At 35.8% G+C, this 16,898-nt stretch overlaps 2 protein-coding genes across 7 annotated transcripts; one reads left to right on the top strand and one right to left on the bottom strand.

Moving 5' to 3' along the window:
- Nucleotides 1-813: 813 nt before the first annotated feature.
- Nucleotides 814-7,845, top strand: LOC135662757 (probable ADP-ribosylation factor GTPase-activating protein AGD9). The gene is made up of 7 exons (XM_065176701.1): nt 814-1,147; nt 1,320-1,438; nt 3,696-4,134; nt 4,784-5,041; nt 6,703-6,828; nt 7,178-7,279; nt 7,454-7,845. Exons 1-7 carry the CDS (start codon nt 1,079-1,081, stop codon nt 7,559-7,561), a joined length of 1,221 nt encoding a protein of 406 aa, XP_065032773.1. The 5' UTR covers nt 814-1,078; the 3' UTR covers nt 7,562-7,845.
- Nucleotides 7,846-8,610: 765 nt separating this feature from the next.
- LOC135584915 (histone acetyltransferase MCC1-like) lies at nt 8,611-16,192 on the bottom strand. 6 transcript variants are annotated; one of them, XM_065176695.1, is made up of 7 exons: nt 15,989-16,168; nt 15,694-15,807; nt 13,350-13,569; nt 13,102-13,231; nt 12,916-13,015; nt 12,609-12,837; nt 8,611-8,945 (listed from the first exon to the last, which is right to left on the bottom strand). In XM_065176695.1, exons 3-7 carry the CDS (start codon nt 13,454-13,456, stop codon nt 8,747-8,749), a joined length of 765 nt encoding a protein of 254 aa, XP_065032767.1. In that variant the 5' UTR covers nt 13,457-13,569; nt 15,694-15,807; nt 15,989-16,168; the 3' UTR covers nt 8,611-8,746. The 6 variants fall into 6 exon arrangements, with proteins under 6 accessions (XP_065032767.1, XP_065032771.1, XP_065032772.1 ...); XM_065176699.1 differs by having other exon boundaries at nt 15,714-15,807; XM_065176700.1 differs by lacking the exon at nt 15,694-15,807 and having other exon boundaries at nt 15,960-16,192.
- Nucleotides 16,193-16,898: the final 706 nt, after the last annotated feature.

The raw sequence follows: 16,898 nt of genomic DNA, 5'->3' as shown, positions 1-16,898 counted from the left end.
CGTACTCGTGAATTTATTGGGTGATTTGTATCCATGTCTACTTGGATGACTTGAAATGTAAGCGAATTGGGTTGGTAGCAAAAGTGCCATCTTGCTGTTGTTGGTGCATCCTCCAAATGCAACAACAAAGTCACACCGACATTGATATATATATATATATATATATATATATATATATATATATATATATATATATATATATATATATATATATATATATATATATATATATATATAGTATGTATATCGTAACGCACATATATAACATTCTAAAGGCTTATTATTAATTGAAACTATATTCTCTATTAGTATCTGTTAAATGTTGGTAACGATGAAAACATATATATGAATATTTTTACGTATTTTATTTAAAAAAATAAAATTGCTTTATTCTACCATTGCAGAAATAACAAGAGGATTAAAATTTATATAAAAATTAACTAGTAAATCAAATCCCCACATCAACAACCAATAGTTTCGATTTTAAACTGGTTAAGTAGAATAAAAAGTAAAAAATATAACAAAAAAAAATTGTTGGTTTTAAATCGAAGAAACTTGGGTTTGAATCGTGATAATGTTATTTATTTGATTATGATTTTTATGTTACTATACTCATTATAGTTATATATTTATTTTTAAAATTTAAAAATAAAATTATAGATATTTTTTTAATATTTTAAAATTATTTTTAATAAAAAGAAAAAAAATTAACCGTTCAAACCGGAACCGATGATTTTGGTTCGATTCGTGGTTTCAGAAAATGTAAATTGACTATATGAAAATGGAATCAGACGGTTCCGAAACCCCGATCACCCCTATTTCCCCTTCCCTGCCACATGAACGCTGGAAGGCCTTTGCTTTTGTTTTGACTCATTTTGAACTCCTCTCTCTTCCATCGTTTTGATCCGTAGACCGTAAATTTTCCAGCGAGCGGGAAAGAAAGAAGGGGAGAGAGAGAGAGAGAGAGAGAGGAAAGAAGACGATGCTTCATTGATCGATCCATCCATCCATCCGTCGATTGCTCTTTCCTCTCCTTCTCTCCGATTCCGACCCGCAACACACCAGCAATTCTACCGCCATGGCCTCCGAGAACCACACCGACAAGAACGCCGTCTTCAAGAAGCTCAAATCCAAGTCCGAGAACAAGGTCATCCATCCAACCTCGGCTCTCTGCCTCCTCCTTGTTGTTCTTGTGTTGTTTGGATTGCCTTTCTGCTTATCATTTTGTTCTAGGTTACGGAGATCGGTTGCGGTTTCGGGATCTGGGAATGGGAATCCAGATCTAGCGATTCTTACTATGGATCTTTCTTTCTTCGCAGATGTGCTTCGATTGCAACGCGAAGAACCCCACCTGGTCGTCGGTGACGTATGGGATCTTCCTCTGCATTGATTGCTCCGCTGTTCACCGCAGCCTCGGCGTGCACATTAGCTTTGTTAGGTACGATGTGTGTCTCTTTCAGTGATTTGATGGAGTATTGACGGCTTGAGGTTTGTTGTTTTTGGATTTTGCCGATTGAACACATCTATCCTTCAGAATTATCAATTCTTAACTTCAAACGAGGCCATGCTGCCGTACTTTGATGCTCTTCTTATTTTGTATAAATAGAGAGACTGAAAGCTTTATATAGTATTTATTTCACCGTGATGATCAACAGTTCCTTGAAATCTTAATAATTGGCAATAAGATCTCAAACCTCTTTGTTTCTTTAATTTTTAGCAAATCGAGCTTCAAACCAGAATAATCTTGTTTTCCTTCAAACCAAGGTAAATATGAAACTCAACCTAAAAAATTAGTTTGGTTTTGTTTTTATTGAAGCCTTTTTTCTTTCATTTTATTATCCTAATGTCATGGTTCCATTTTAGATACATTTCCTCTCCTAATTTTTCATTGAAGTGAGATTGAACCTATGAAAATGTAGCTTAGATGTGCATCCTGAGGTGGATCGTCTCAGCTTCGGTTGTGATTTACATGAATCTTGCTGAGATCTGTTTGGATATAGCCGAGATACAAGCAGAGCTAGCCTAGTTGCATAAATGTAAGCTACACACACACCCCCATATATATGTATATGCATGTATATGTATATATATACATATATATGTATATATATGTACATATATATACATATATATATATATATACACATATATATATACACAAATATATATATACACATATATATATACACAAATATATATATACACATATATATATATACACATACACACACACACACACACACACACACACACACATATATATATATATGTGTGTGTGTGTGTGGCCTGCATTTGCATAAAACTAAGCTATATATAAATGGATCTACAGGTCCATGCAAATTCCATCTAGGTCCACACTGATTTATCTTAGATTTTTGTTGATCTAGGTTAATTCCGTGTGAATCCTCATTTAAGAAACAAACCTAGGTCAAACCCGTGCTATCACAGACTTATCTAATTTGCCTAAACCCCACGTGACATTTGTTCACAAAGGGACTACCCTAGTTATAACATTCTGCAATTCTGAAGCACCTGCAAGAGAGTTGCTTGCAAATAGTTTGCGGGTAAACTGCCGTCATCATGTTGCCCATGTAAAAAATTCGGGATTGTACAAGCATTTACTGCAACATCCTATTGCCATCAAAACAGTCATACGACAAACTGTCTATGGCTGACATTTTAGGTTGCCACACTTAAATGGCTTGCTCAGGGGAGTTCTTGGGTGTTGAGATGACTAATGTTTTGTTAGTTATTTCTACTTAGCATATCTCCTTCTTACAGGCCGAAGATGCTATTTTCACTTGTTTGTGCTTCATGCAATGACTAAATGTTCCTCTCATGGACTGACTTAAACGACTGCAAGGACTGAAGATACATGTCAAAATGAGGCTCCTGGTCTATTGCATGTCTTGTTACAGTATATATTGTCCATGAAAACGACACTACACAAAAGAATGTGCTACTGCATGACCATGTTTGTCATCTCTGTGCACTGTGACTGTTGCTTCACAACAGTTCTTGCGTGCATTGTGGGTCTGCAACAGCAGCCCATGACATCCTCTCAACATATTTTCTCGACACCCTTGTCAAAGCCTTAATGAATGCTACAACTTGAACATCTTTGAGCTGCAACACACCTTTCGGTTCCCATCTGATATCTTAAATCCTTTTTCCTTCGGTGTATTGCGGTCGTGGATGATAATGTTAATATTGCAACAACGATTGAAAGTGATGAATATGATGATTGCATCGACTAACAAATGCAATAGTAGCAGTATCTTCTCTATTTCACAATTGTTGTCATAGGTTTGTTATGTTTTTCCCCCTTGATCTACCTTCCCTTATTCCCCTTCTTTCCTTTGACTATTTCTTTTTCTTCTTTTGCTGCTTTCGAGCTGCCTGAAATTGGTTAAATTTGGCCAACCCCAATTGAGCTTGATCTATTCTAGAAATTTTCAATTATTCTTGCTAAAAGGTTGAGCAGTTAAATTTCCAAAATTGAATTGATCTTATACCATTTCTATGCCATCATGGCATATCATATTGGTATCATGCAATGTTGTGAACTATGCTTAGCACTTTTCCTATGTTATTTAATTTTTTTTCTTATGGCATGATTTACTTTTTCAGTAGTTAATTGGATTTTGTTTTTGTGAATTCTAGGATCTTAAGAAGTTTGTTTCTGTGAATTCTAGGTCTACCAATTTAGACTCATGGTCTCCTGAGCAACTCAAGATGATGGTATTTGGAGGCAATAATCGTGCTCAAGTTTTTTTCAAACAGCATGGATGGACAGATGGTGGTAAAATTGAGACAAAATACACATCTAGAGCGGCTGAATTGTATAGGCAGATACTTTCTAAAGAGGTTGCTAAAAGCTCTGCAGAAGATAGTTTATTACCTTCATTGCCTGTTGCTGCATCTCATTCATCAGATGCAGTTAGTGGAATTCCTGAACTTAAGTTTGCAGATGCACCCAAGGAAATCTCTAATGGGAAGCATGAACCTGAAACTACACATTCACCTAAAGCTCACACTCATTCTACACTCCTGTCTTCTGCTAGAAAACCAATTGGTGCAAGGAAGACCACAGGCAAGACTGGTGGACTTGGGATACGGAAGCTAACTACAAAGGTAATCTTTTACTATCATGTTTTGATGGACCCATAAATATAGGAATAACCCTTATCGAAACATATATAGTTGGATTTTGGTGTCCTTTGCTTTTTATTCAAATTTTCTGTTTCAACTTCTGACATTCACAACTTACCAATAAAAAGGATGCTTATGCTATTATATGCGTGAACCCTATTTCATGCAGGTAACAATTATGAGTCAATAAGACAGAAGATGGTAGAGTGGGCTATCGCCATGCAGTGATTTAACAAATTGAACCTAAAATATCTCCAGTTTGATAATCGTGACATCTTCTACCCAAATTTGTAACTTGAAATTCTGCAATTTTGTTTCATTGCTGTTTTCTGCAAAGTAAGAACTGAAATAGTTCTTGAATGTCACAGAGTCTGAATACTTGATGCTTCATTATATCAGGGAGATATTGATGTCTTAAATGATAAGCCAAAAGATGTAGGAGTTTCTATGTAATTTCTCAGGTCACTCTCCTGACGTACGCCCCTTGGCAAGGTGGTTTGCATGTCTGTTTGTCTTCCTATGTATGCTCTAATGAAGCTTTTTATTCAATCTTGTGATAAATTATTATTCTGATTGTAGTCCTTACTTGGCAAAGGTCAACATGTTAACCTTAGGATACTTTTGGTTTCAGCCAAATGAAAGTCTCTATGACCAGAAGCCTGAAGAACCAGCACTTTCTGTGACATCTTTGGCTAACTCTAAGACACCAGGTGGTCCATCTTATCCTTCTCGGTTTGAGTATGTGGAGACCAATCCAATGGAGAGTAGTTCTGGAGGCGCTCAGTTGATTAGTCATATTGCACCACCAAAATCTTCAAGCTTCTTTGCAGAATATGGAGTAGACAATGGCTTTCAGAAAAAGTCAAGCTCCAGTTCATCAAAAGTACAGGTAAAATACTCTAAATAATTTTTTGTTAGTATATTCGGTTACCAGGTGTCTTTTTCTTGTTATAAACTCATTAAGTCGGACAAATTTTTAAAAGTAGAATTGTTCAGATTAATTATCATCATGGTAGTTCAGTCCAAGGTTTCAACAGTTGGTCCAATATCAATAGTGGTTATTGAGCAAACCGATATGTACCAGTACCGTGGAGCATACCATGTGTCCATATGCCCCTGTGCACCTTTTATTCTACCCTTGGTGGCTTGTAAATCCTTTGAGATGTTTTCCACATTGGCTGGCGGAGAGGGATTAGCTGATAGGAGACGCTCTGATTTATTTGAGGTTCACCAACATAGGAGTTGGCATGGGAGGTCCCAGGGATGGTGGTACTGTTGGAAATTTGGGGAAAGGAGTCAAACATTAGAGAGGATCTTCTCCAGTTGTACTTATATGCTGTGGATCTTGGACTTGTTTGCGTTGCATAGATTAAGTTTTGATTTGGTGTATCTTAAATCACATAACATATGTTGTTTAGTCTCTTAACTCATTTTTTAAGAGGTCATACTGGAACTAAATTGAGCAATTGAGAATAACTTGAAGTTTCAATTGAAAGCTGCATTTTATGGTTCGGTTATTCATTTTCTTGGGCTTGATAGTTAAGATGTATTCAGTGACTAAGTGATTTTTATTGATCCCTTCTTACTATTCATAGTTTCTAGACTCTCTGGAGATCTGGAAGAGAAATAGTTATTTACTTTGTCCAAAGGTCATTTAATTCATCTTACTATTCATTTAACAAGGTATGAAAATATCAACCTTTGTCAGTGCTACAAATATAATCCGGATATCTGATACTTGATGAATGAGTCGAGATAATTTCTTCAATATTTTGACTACTGAGTTATTGATGTTCTTTTAGTTTATTAAGTACTATGATTATTAGGAGGTTCTTAACCAGCAATGATGTGCCTCCGTAATAGCCTCACTAGTTGTGTTGTTGCCCTAAGCCCAAGCTCAAATAAATAAAATAATAAAAATAAGTGGTATACCGAGTGTACCAAACTGCATGGTCTAAATAAAATACCTGGAGCTTGGTCGAGCTAGTATCTTAAACCGTGATTTAAATATTCTTGAAGATGTTACTAGTGCAAAAGCATAAGTAAACCATATGGATATGGATTTTAATATATCTGTATTGGTTTACAGATTAAAAATTGTGATAAGTGAAGAATGTTTTGATCTGTTTAGCTATGCTTTTTCTTTGCCCCCTCCCTCCATTTTGTCTAAGAAACTGCATCAAATTGGATTATTTGCTTTTCATGAGGAAAAAATGGTAAGCATGCCAATTTTACTATTTTAAAAAAGGATCAGTGGAGCTTTCCATAACATATGTAGAAGTTGGTAGTGAAGGATAGACAAAAGATCTTTGTAACTTTAAGCATTTTAACTAAATTTGTTTGTGCAGTAATATTTTGTGGAATATGATCCGGAACATTGTCACCAATTATAATCGACTAAAGGAATATCCAGTTGTATCATGGACATGTAGCATTAAGTTGCTATATGACAGTTGCACACTTGTAACCACTTCGATCAGTTGTTGGTCTTCTTAAAGTTGCACTGGGTTTATTGTGAAATATACATCCTATTTTTGCTATGGTCCTCAGGTTCAGGAAAGTAATGAAGCAAGGCAGAAATTCTCAAATGCGAAGTCAATTTCTTCAACTCAATTCTTTGGTAACCCAGACAAAGCAACTGACAATGAGGCTCATATGTCCCTTCAGAAGTTCACGGTATGTGCAGTTGACTGTAATATCGTCAATATTGAGTAGGTTCATGAGCAATTGCTAGCAGAAAACTTGTATATCCATCCCGTAAGTCTGCAGACATGATGCATGCCCATTTGACGTCATGAGTGTGTGGCCCAATCCCCGAGAGGAAAAAACTCCAAATTTATGGAGTTAATTAGGATTGTCTGATGATCTGGGAATATTCTGTTGCCAATAGTAGTCTCAGAGGACAAAGGCCATCCTGGATTTAGATGATCCTTTTTAACCCTATCAAATGTGGCTATGCTTAAAACCCTGACAGGCAATCCTAACGTGTTTTAAGATGCTCATAATCTTGTCATCGTTTATGTAGGGGTCAAAAGCCATTTCAAGTGCCGATCTGTTTGGTCATGATGTAGGAGATTCTGGACTGGACCTGACTGCTGCAGATCTCATCAACCGCATCTCTTTTCAGGTGCCTTTCGGATTGCTGTTGACCTAGGTTCCAACGTTAACACTTTATATAAGCACAAAATCCCGAAACGTCTTATCTTTTGGGTCTCAGTTTGGTGTTAGATATTGTTGTAGGAACTCTTCTGCTTATTTACAAAGCTTGTTTTTACCAATAAGTGCTCCTTTGCATTTCTAGGCATCACAGGATATGCCCTCCCTCAAGGACATAGCTGGAGAGACTGGAAAGAAATTGACGACTTTGGCTTCCAGTCTTATCAATGATCTGCAAGATAGAATCCTTTAGTGGTGCTGTATTGAGTTCATATGCATGCATCATCAACGACCAGCTACTCAAATCATGAAGATCCAGTACGAACATGTCAATAAGTTGTAAGCACATGTTCATCGATTTCTTGCAGAATATATACTTGTAAAATTAGTCATTGTCGACTTCGTAACTGAAGTCAACTTGGTGTCGAGTGTATTTATTTTCCATCAACACGAGTGTGCATCTTTGGTTGTATTTGTGCGCTTTGAATGCTCCAAAGTGTTTTGTTTGTTTATTTTTGACACCGAATTCTTTGTTTATACTCACAGAGTTGCACGTGTTTCTCCTTCCATTACTGGAGTTTTGTTATTCTGCAGGTACTTATGGCATAGTATGTCATTTTTGTTAAGAAAAAAAGAATTTTTTTCTTCTAAAATCCGAACTATATTCAGAACATATTTGAAGCATGGAACGTCTTTAGTCGCTTGGTATTAACTTAAAAGGCCACTCACAACACCTGATGCAAGTAATATAAATGATTCCCATCCTACATGGAACTTAATTATGAAAGGTTTATTGGACAAATCAAAATCAACATCCATAATCTTCCATCACATAGGTCAGGTGAATCCACAATAAAAGAATGTCGTGAGCTACTACAATGTTTCATAATTATATCAAGTATGTTAGTTGCAACATCTGGACTCAAACCGTCTTAAAGAAGAGCCCATGCGACCAGACCAAAGCCAACTAAATGGACAGATATTTGATACATACTGAAAATTTTTGCAAAACAGTGTGATTAGCTAGCTATAGCTATAGCATCACTAGCCACAATTATTGATGATATTATCAATAACATTGATAAAAGACCACAATTATGTGGCGAACATATTAATATCTAGAACTCAGCCGACACAACCAAGACTATTCCAAAGATTGATTGCCCCTCCAAATTCTAGAGGAATGGTCATTTATTTTGACAAGTATTATAGACCACAATTATTAATAATAGCATAGCACACAACTTGCTTCCAAAAACATTTCAACACAATCTCACATCTAATCCACTAGGAAAGCTTCAATGAGGAAGGCTATTCTTAAATGTAAACAAATAAATTTGGTGACAAAAAAATTAATATAGTTTGCTGAAATTTTTAAAGAAAAGATATTACAACGGTGTGAATGACTATGAAACATGAATCTTACTCAGATGTGCAGTTACGTAAGTTGTGAAGTACAGACTCGACATGCAGAATTCTCTGCACCAAGGATCCTCTTGTTTGGAGTCACTAAAAGGGTCTTTGTTTCGCTACATTTGGACCATACAGGAATATGTGTTTCCTCGTTCCTCCATAGCTTGGAAGCCAGCATTTTGAGAAGGCCCCTAAGGTAATTTGCCACTGCTGCGACAATGTTCCTACGTTATGAAGACAATGGGTATATCATCGATGGAATATGAAAAAAATAGAGATCTTAAAATACATGCACCAAAGTAAAATATCTGGTATTTCACATTCTAGTCAGTCTCTAAATATCCAACATTTTCTTGGAAAAAAGAAAAAAATTTCAAGCATTATGATAAGACATCTACTAAAAAAGAAGCTTTCTTCTGGAAGTTTATTATATTAGAACTCTACCAGGACATTTCCTAAGAAGCACCTTTCTTCCTTCAATTTACCTGATTGCAACATGTGAAAGATAAAAACTCTGCAATTGATTATGTCAAACCAATTTCAACCTCTAAGAAAGCTAGCTATAGTTCAGAAATACAATCAAACGCAAGATGCAAAATATTTAATTTGTTTTCCTTTTCTAGCATCTCAATGGTCTTTAAAGAATATAATTTGCATATCTATTTTACCATCATATAAGAGATATTTTGAGAGGCCAGTATGTTGTCACTATTTTTAGTTTCTTCTCGCATTAGGCAGCTTGCAAGGGACTTCAAGTAGCCTCCATATCCTCATTTGCTTCGTTTTTGCATCATATTTGCTTTAGTTCAGCCTGAAAGCCTAAGCTTGCAGAGCATATTGAATGGTCTTCATATGGAGCCAAAATAGTGCATGTGCAGTGGAATTTACTCTCAATGGCATGATGCAAAATGTCAGCCATCACAGCCCCTTTGAAACCCCTAGGCAGCATACCTTAAGATAGGACTTTAGTTACATATCTTAGGGGTGATACAATATCTTTAGCAAGTTCACTTTCTGTACACCAAAAGTGCTAGGTGGTCACTAGGCCTGCACCAGCCTTCGGAGCCCACTATGTGACCATTCTGCCCATTAGCAAGAGCTTTGTATATGATCACAGATCCCAGGTTCTTACCTTTTTGTGTTGATAATGAAAGCATTTTACCTGTGTTCATCATTCATTCTTTCTTTTCGTACAGGTCCTTACTGAACTGAATGAGGTTGAAAGTTAGGTTGACCCTTGTGAGCTGGGATGGCTTGGGTGTGCACGGTTTAGGCAACACTATTTAAGCACAAAATAAGTGGTTAGTCTAACATCCAGAATCAGTACCTTTTCCAAGGAATTGATAGTTCTCATAGCTATCTTTGTTTTTTCACATAGCAAGTGGCATGAGGGAGTCACGCACAGGGTACACAACATGAGGTAGGTTAGGGACTTATGGTTAATTTAATTAAAAGAACTTGTTGAAAAAAAGGAACCAAACTTACCACTTGGTTTAGGCCAGGCAAGGGACCAAAGCCAAGCTGATGTAGGACAACCCTAAAAGGATGCTTAGTATGATGAGAGCATTTATAAGGTGGGTAATAAATAAAAAAAGGGCTGAAAGGAAGAGAGAAAGGAGAAAAACCTAATTTTGTAGAAATATTAATTTAAATAAGAAAGAACAAGTGCTGGAATTCAATACATACCAAGATGGTCAAGGAGTAGCGTTTTAAACATCCTTCTAACGGCTTATGATGCCGAGAGATTGGTCAACAGGTCTTTGTTGCAAGTTGGCTGAGGAGAGGAGAGGAAGGTAGGGGATTATCTTGGACTCGCTTCAAGTTTGCCGACTCATATCGGGGGGAAAGCTATAGCTTCGCACCACTCATATTTTGTGGGTTACAAAACTATTATTCATTCCAAGACTGATAATCTCATTACAATTCTTGACCTCTTTTATATAAGCCACAAATACAAGAAGAGAAGGAAGTAATTAAAAAGACAAAATAAAAATTGCATCAAGATGATTCAATACATTGTATCTTATCATCTTTTGAGAAGATAAGCTTCTAGAATATTATTATAAAATAACCTTCATTCTTTGTGCATAATGCTCTTCCTTTCTTGTAAGATGATAATCCTGTAAAATAATCTTTCTTCTTTGTGCATGATGCTCTTCCTTTCTTGCAAGATGATAATTCTTACAATATTCTCTTTTATTTATTTCCTCCTTCAACTTTATTGTCAATATGATGATTCTTGCAATATTCTAATTGTGCAAGATGTTGCAATCCTAAAATATTAATTAAACCCAAACCCGATTTCATTATCAATGGTCTATGGAATGTACCTTGTTTTACATCACAAGAAGTAATGTCAGTTCACAAGGTTTATGAGGTAGTAAGCCTTATATCGCAAGTGGATGTGACACATTTGAAATTCAGTAGTCTGCATTCCATTTCAAGCCTGGACAAGTATGTCCCACCCGGTACACATTAGTCTAGTCAAAATGTTAAACGTTGGTTGGTATGTCTGCTTGCAACAACTTAAAGTTGCTAGTGTTGTTGAAAAACGTCTCTCATAACTCCAATAAGTCCTTGGGCTGTTGGGGAGTTCATACAATTAGTGTGATAGCACTTAATGCAAATACAAGAGCCAAAACATCCTCCAAAGAACTTTGCAAGGCTTGGATGATTATGTTGGTCCAAGGTGTCCTCCACACAATGGCATGTGGACCAGTGGGAGTATATGCCGACTCCCATGTCCACTACCATCGCTGTGTCCATACCCAGTTCCTAAATTTATGAAATTTTATGTTATGACCTTATAAAAATTAGTGCCAATAACTACAAGTTCAAAGTGCTATAGAAGTTAGTAAAAGGAAGTTTAAATAACAAAACACAACCAGAGCTTGTTCTTTGTTCATTTTCTAAAGTTTTAAATGCCTATATTCATTATTTAAGAAGAGAAGTGAAAAGTCATATGTATAGGAAATTATAATTAACTCAAAAGTTTTAGAAGCTTTCAACAACTCAAGTGAAATTTATTACAAATGGGAAAAGTTGGCCTAGTAAGTCATGAATTGACCAACATAAAGGCTTCCCAAGTAGTACCTCGTGTCTCCAAGTCCATAAAAAAGTAGTATACACAATAAATGTAAATGTATAAGTATGTAGACAAATATTTAGGGGATCAAACAGTCCTTTATTATATTTAAAATAAGTTCAACTTCTATCACTTAAAATGACTTAAATCGAACAATTCTCAGTTCCTAAAAATTTTCTACCAGCCAACTTATTTGAAAAGTTGTGTGAAGTGTCAGAAAAGAAAGAATTCATACTATTGGAAATTGTGTGAAGAGAGAAAAATAAAAAATAGATGGGGTCCAAGTCAAGTGGTGTTCTAATCATTTGTTGGTGACTCCATTTACACATCATTCTGAATGGCAAGAAATGCTGAAAATATTATTTAATACCACAGATACATGAAGTGTGAAATAACAAATACAAATTTAATATGAGAAAATTGTAATGGACCTTCTATCAGAGAATGAGCCTTATCACTTCAGAACAAACATCTAAGACCCTTCTATTAGATTCCTTGTTTCTTAAGCTACATTATTATTCCTAGAGATCCGAGTTGTTGAAAGAGACAAGTAACAATGCTATATTTCTCAGCTCTTTCTGAAACACACATCCAGAAACTTCAGTGATAGCTTTACTTCGGCATTTTCATGCATTTGGACTAACAAGTTAACTTGTTAAAAAATAAATAAATATGATAATAAAGAGATATGTTCATGCATTTGCACTAACAAGGTAACTTGTTAAAAATAATAAATATGAAAAAAAATTGAGACAATAAAATAGTAGTGTGCTGTTGTTCATTTTAAAAGTAAAATACTTACAATGGGGAGCAGGGAGAATGGCTGCCATTCACAAAGTAAACAAACAAATATGAATCATAATGCTGGCCGTTGATGTAGTAGAAGTTTTGCAACCGTCTTATAAACTTAAATAACATCTTCCTGTAGAACTTTATGGCTGGCAGGTTGTAAGAAATGACATGCAAATACACTGCTCTACAGTTTGTGATGCTTGAAGCATATTTGATTACCTCACGAACAAGTGAAGTAGCTGCAAATGCCATAATGAGATGAGCAGAAAATGTTCAGTATATAAAAAGCAATCAAGGAACTTAGACAAGGTCACAACCTATCCCATAGTTTCTATAATGCTCTACAACACCTAGCGTCAAGATATAGACTAGCATTAGTTCTTTCCTTGAAGATCTATGCCTAAGCAAATCTGCAATCTGCATGAGCAAAGTAGAACAGTAAATGATCAATTGCAAGGAACATGAGTTAAAACGATGAAAATAGATTATAGAGTGTCAGACACCTCGCTTTCTCTCGCTGAGATAAGACGTGTAGTGATAAATCCAACAAGTTCATCATTTTGTCCATCGACAGCAGCCCACGATACTATTCCATTGCCATGCACAACATTGAGGAAGAAATCTCTTTCATACCTGTAAACATTGACAAAAACTGTCCCATTATTCATGGCTTACAATGATAAAATTTCTTTGGAGTGCTTTTGACGAATCAAACTTTTTTACATATAAATACCACAATTAAATGGGATACCTTATAGGAAATAAAGCAAGATGAATCTGCTCAAGAACTTCAAGATCTGAAGGTTGTATCAGTCTATAAATGATCGTCGGTCGGTGAGAACCTCTAGGTTCTAACATCAGTAAGTTTCACTACTCGTGGGCAGTAAAAGAATTTCGAAGAATGTGCATATACAACTATGCTTCATCTATGCCACATCTTAATAATGAAGTTGTAGCTGTTTTGTATCTCCCTGGAAAGAAAATCATAAAATTTGTTTGAGTGACTGACAAGAAAAAGTGATTACCACTAGTCAATTCCTGGACGATCCTTGGTAGTGAGTTGTACATTGATTGTAGCAACAGGTCAAGGAAGCCTCAAGCGATAAACTATAAATAAATTTTAGCAAAATTACATGCCTCCTATAACTATAGTCAAACCCATATATAATTTTAGAAATAAAGCATGCCATAAGAAAATACCTATACATCACCTCATAAAACTTATTGTAAATTTGGAAGTGGCCTAATGACTGACTAAACAAATCCAAACTAACCACATTGGTATTACATGAAAACCCTCTACTTCATCTCCTGCTTCAAGTTAAACACCTTTCCATGTGCACATGTTCCTGATCCCCATTACGAAAACATTTTGAGATGGTTACAAGCTGCTTCACAACCAAACTCATAAACTATAAATTGCAAGGCCAAACTAGCAAATGCTTTTGTCTTATTGCTTACTTCACAACTAGATCCTATATGTCTGCTTATATGTATAGTAAATATTATACCTGAATCAAAGTGTCTTGCTATGTTCCCTGTTTATGTTTACATATAAAGTTAATAGGAAGCAAAATCTCTGTAGGATTGATTAAAATTAACAAAGATGACCCATCAGAGGAGAACAAATTATAGCCAATCAATGTAGGTGGACTCTAAACACAGTTAAATTGCTGGCAAGGGCAAATTCATACAAGAAAGTACTATTTCAAAGCATATGAAGCTGTGCCTGCGGGTGTTGTTATCTGACCACCTCAAGTAACGCCTACATGGACTTAAATATGGTGTTACTGAACTTGCAGTCTCAATATGTGACTATACTGATTATGTGGTCACACAAAACTTCACATGCACTTTTGTGGCTGCATATCCAGTAGAGGTGCAATCAGTGCATTTCTTAAATTTAAACATGTAATTGGCATACAGTTGCACATGCAGCCTACAAAAGCATGTAAACAGGGTTAAGAAAATGATTCATGATTCCTCATTATTACCATTTTATTTATATAATTGTTACCATTTTAGTAGCATGGTACATGTTATGATGATCTAACATTGATCACTAACACCTATAGCGAATTCTCATTGTCATCTAAATAAATGAGTATAAATATTAATAACTAAGAACTAAAAGCTAACTCTTATTGTCAATCAAACATGTTTTAAATGAGTATAAATATTAATCTACATTTCTTCGTTTGTAGCATATATCTACCTATTAATTACTTAAAGTCGATTGTACATTTTTTTTTGTAATTAATGTATGTTATTCCGTATATTTTAACATGCAGCTGCATACACAACATATGTTTTTATGTGGTATCTTGACTACTCAAATATGATGACTGATTTCTAATTATTGCGAGAATGTTCTATAAGGATACTTATAAAGCTTGTTTTCGGGCACTTGGACCTACGGTTATGCCAACTAAACACATGAGATTAAGAAATCACTTTTTCAATGACACAAAAGAAATATAAGATGTTGCATGAGTGAGAATTTTCTTTCTGAGATCTGTGACCAATCTTTGGTTCCAGTCAAGATCTTTAGTCTATGACAATATTTCCAAAATTCTGAATCTCAAACATTTTTTTCCACAGAAACTTATCCTTTTTGGATAAAACAACAAAGCTTAAACTTGGAAAGTACAATGCAAGCCTAATAGCAGCTGGCTACATAAGATCAATGCATAAGTAAGCATATCCTTTATCCAACAATAAACAAAACATTTTTTTTCAATTTTTGTTTGTTTTATCAGTTCCTTTATGGATAATTATGGTGTAAGAACCAAAGTTATAGCCAACATGCAAATATAGTTTAAATGGAATTGTAACAGTTAGTATGTTCATATAATCAAACTGTTCAAGTCATATAAACTATTTCATCACAAAGCTACAGACAGTAGGATGTGAATAGACTAAGAGAACATAACTTTTCTTACACGCTATTTGAACGAAAAGGAAAGGATCACATAACAAAAATCTCAAGCCAAGAAGACAAAAGAACTGCATTCGTTCGACAAGGTTAGAATCAACAATCAGAATCATGTTTCATTTGTGCAGAAAAGATCAGGCAGTCCGTAAATTAAACTAACCTAGAAAAAGAAATCACCACCTCCGATCAATCGAATCGTGCGCCAAAAAAGAATCACACAATATTGATATCACCAAGTAACTATAACGGTTCGCACGATTGCTGCTCCAAAACCCTAAAAATAATATGCCCAAATCAAGAACGCAACTCCGATTTCAAGCGTTGAGATGCGACGAAAGAACAACCCCCCGAAACCGATCACGCAAAAGAATCCACACAAAAGGAAAGAATTAGGAGAGGGGAAGGAATCAAGAGCCGATCTCTCACAAGAAGAAAAGATGGGTCGCAGGTGGTACCTTTGGGCGCGCTGAAGCGATGCTTTCTCTCGCGGAATTGTGGACCTAAAATAAGGAAAAGGGAGTTACAGTACTCCACGATCACATCTTATGTTATTAGGTGACGGGTCTAGAAGAGTTCGTGGTAAGGGTATGGGTTCAGAGATGGAAGAAAAGGGCAGACATGGAGGGGTCGCGTTAGATGAGACTCGAGGAAGAAGTTATTCCATCACTGTGTGTTATGATGCACATCGGAAGTTCTAATCTCGATTGTGAAGTCATCGTCGTAAAACATAATTAACTATAAGTATAAGTTATTAGAGAGATCGATTGACAGTCATTGCTGGTATTATGGCCATAATCATCAAAAACGAATCGAACATCAACCCGATTGAGTCTCAATCATCAAATTATTGGTTGAATTGAAACGTTAATTGATCAAATCATATGTTTAATATTTTAAAATTAAAAATATGGTGAATTTTTGAAAAAAGTTTTTTATTTTTAAATTTTTTCATAGAGTGTCTTTGTCTTGAAATTTTTCGAAACAACACGGAAGACTAGGTGAAAAGATTATTTTGCTTCTATCGTCACCTCTACCCTTACTAATCCTATCGATCCAGCTACTACATAAGGAGATAATAGTGAAAGCATGTGATCCCCTCCTCCTTCCTCCCATACAGTCGATGATGATAGCACGTGGGTCGCCTCCTTCTCCTTCCTCCCTCGTGATCGATGACGTGAGGAGGGCTTGCGGGTGACGATAAAGGCCCCACCCCAACCAACAGCGAGGGCACACGACCGCCTCCTCTTTTTCCTTACTCGTAATTGATAGTGCATCCTCTTCCTTCTTCTTTTGTGACTGACAACTAGGAGAGGAGATAGGTTTATAGGCGACGATGACAAAGATTGCGAGCGGCTATTTAGGACG

This window comes from Musa acuminata, chromosome BXJ1-4 (genome assembly GCF_036884655.1).
Source record: "Musa acuminata AAA Group cultivar baxijiao chromosome BXJ1-4, Cavendish_Baxijiao_AAA, whole genome shotgun sequence".
NCBI lineage: Eukaryota > Viridiplantae > Streptophyta > Magnoliopsida > Zingiberales > Musaceae > Musa > Musa acuminata.
Note: the sequence above shows the minus strand (reverse complement) of the source record. Positions and strands in the feature narration are given on the sequence as shown.

Bases quoted from the DNA above. Each gene is read 5' to 3' on its own strand.
- LOC135662757 (XM_065176701.1), top strand. From the start codon at position 1,079: ATGGCCTCCGAGAACCACACCGACAAGAACGCCGTCTTCAAGAAGCTC. The intron at 5,042-6,702 runs GTAAAATACTCT...TATGGTCCTCAG, and splicing joins CCAGTTCATCAAAAGTACAG to GTTCAGGAAAGTAATGAAGC. The intron at 7,280-7,453 runs GTGCCTTTCGGA...TTGCATTTCTAG, and splicing joins TCAACCGCATCTCTTTTCAG to GCATCACAGGATATGCCCTC.
- LOC135584915 (XM_065176700.1), bottom strand. From the start codon at position 13,456: ATGTTAGAACCTAGAGGTTCTCACCGACCGACGATCATTTATAGACTG. The intron at 13,232-13,349 runs GTATCCCATTTA...CAATGTTTACAG, and splicing joins CTTGCTTTATTTCCTATAAG to GTATGAAAGAGATTTCTTCC. The intron at 13,016-13,101 runs GTGTCTGACACT...TTGCTCATGCAG, and splicing joins TCTCAGCGAGAGAAAGCGAG to ATTGCAGATTTGCTTAGGCA.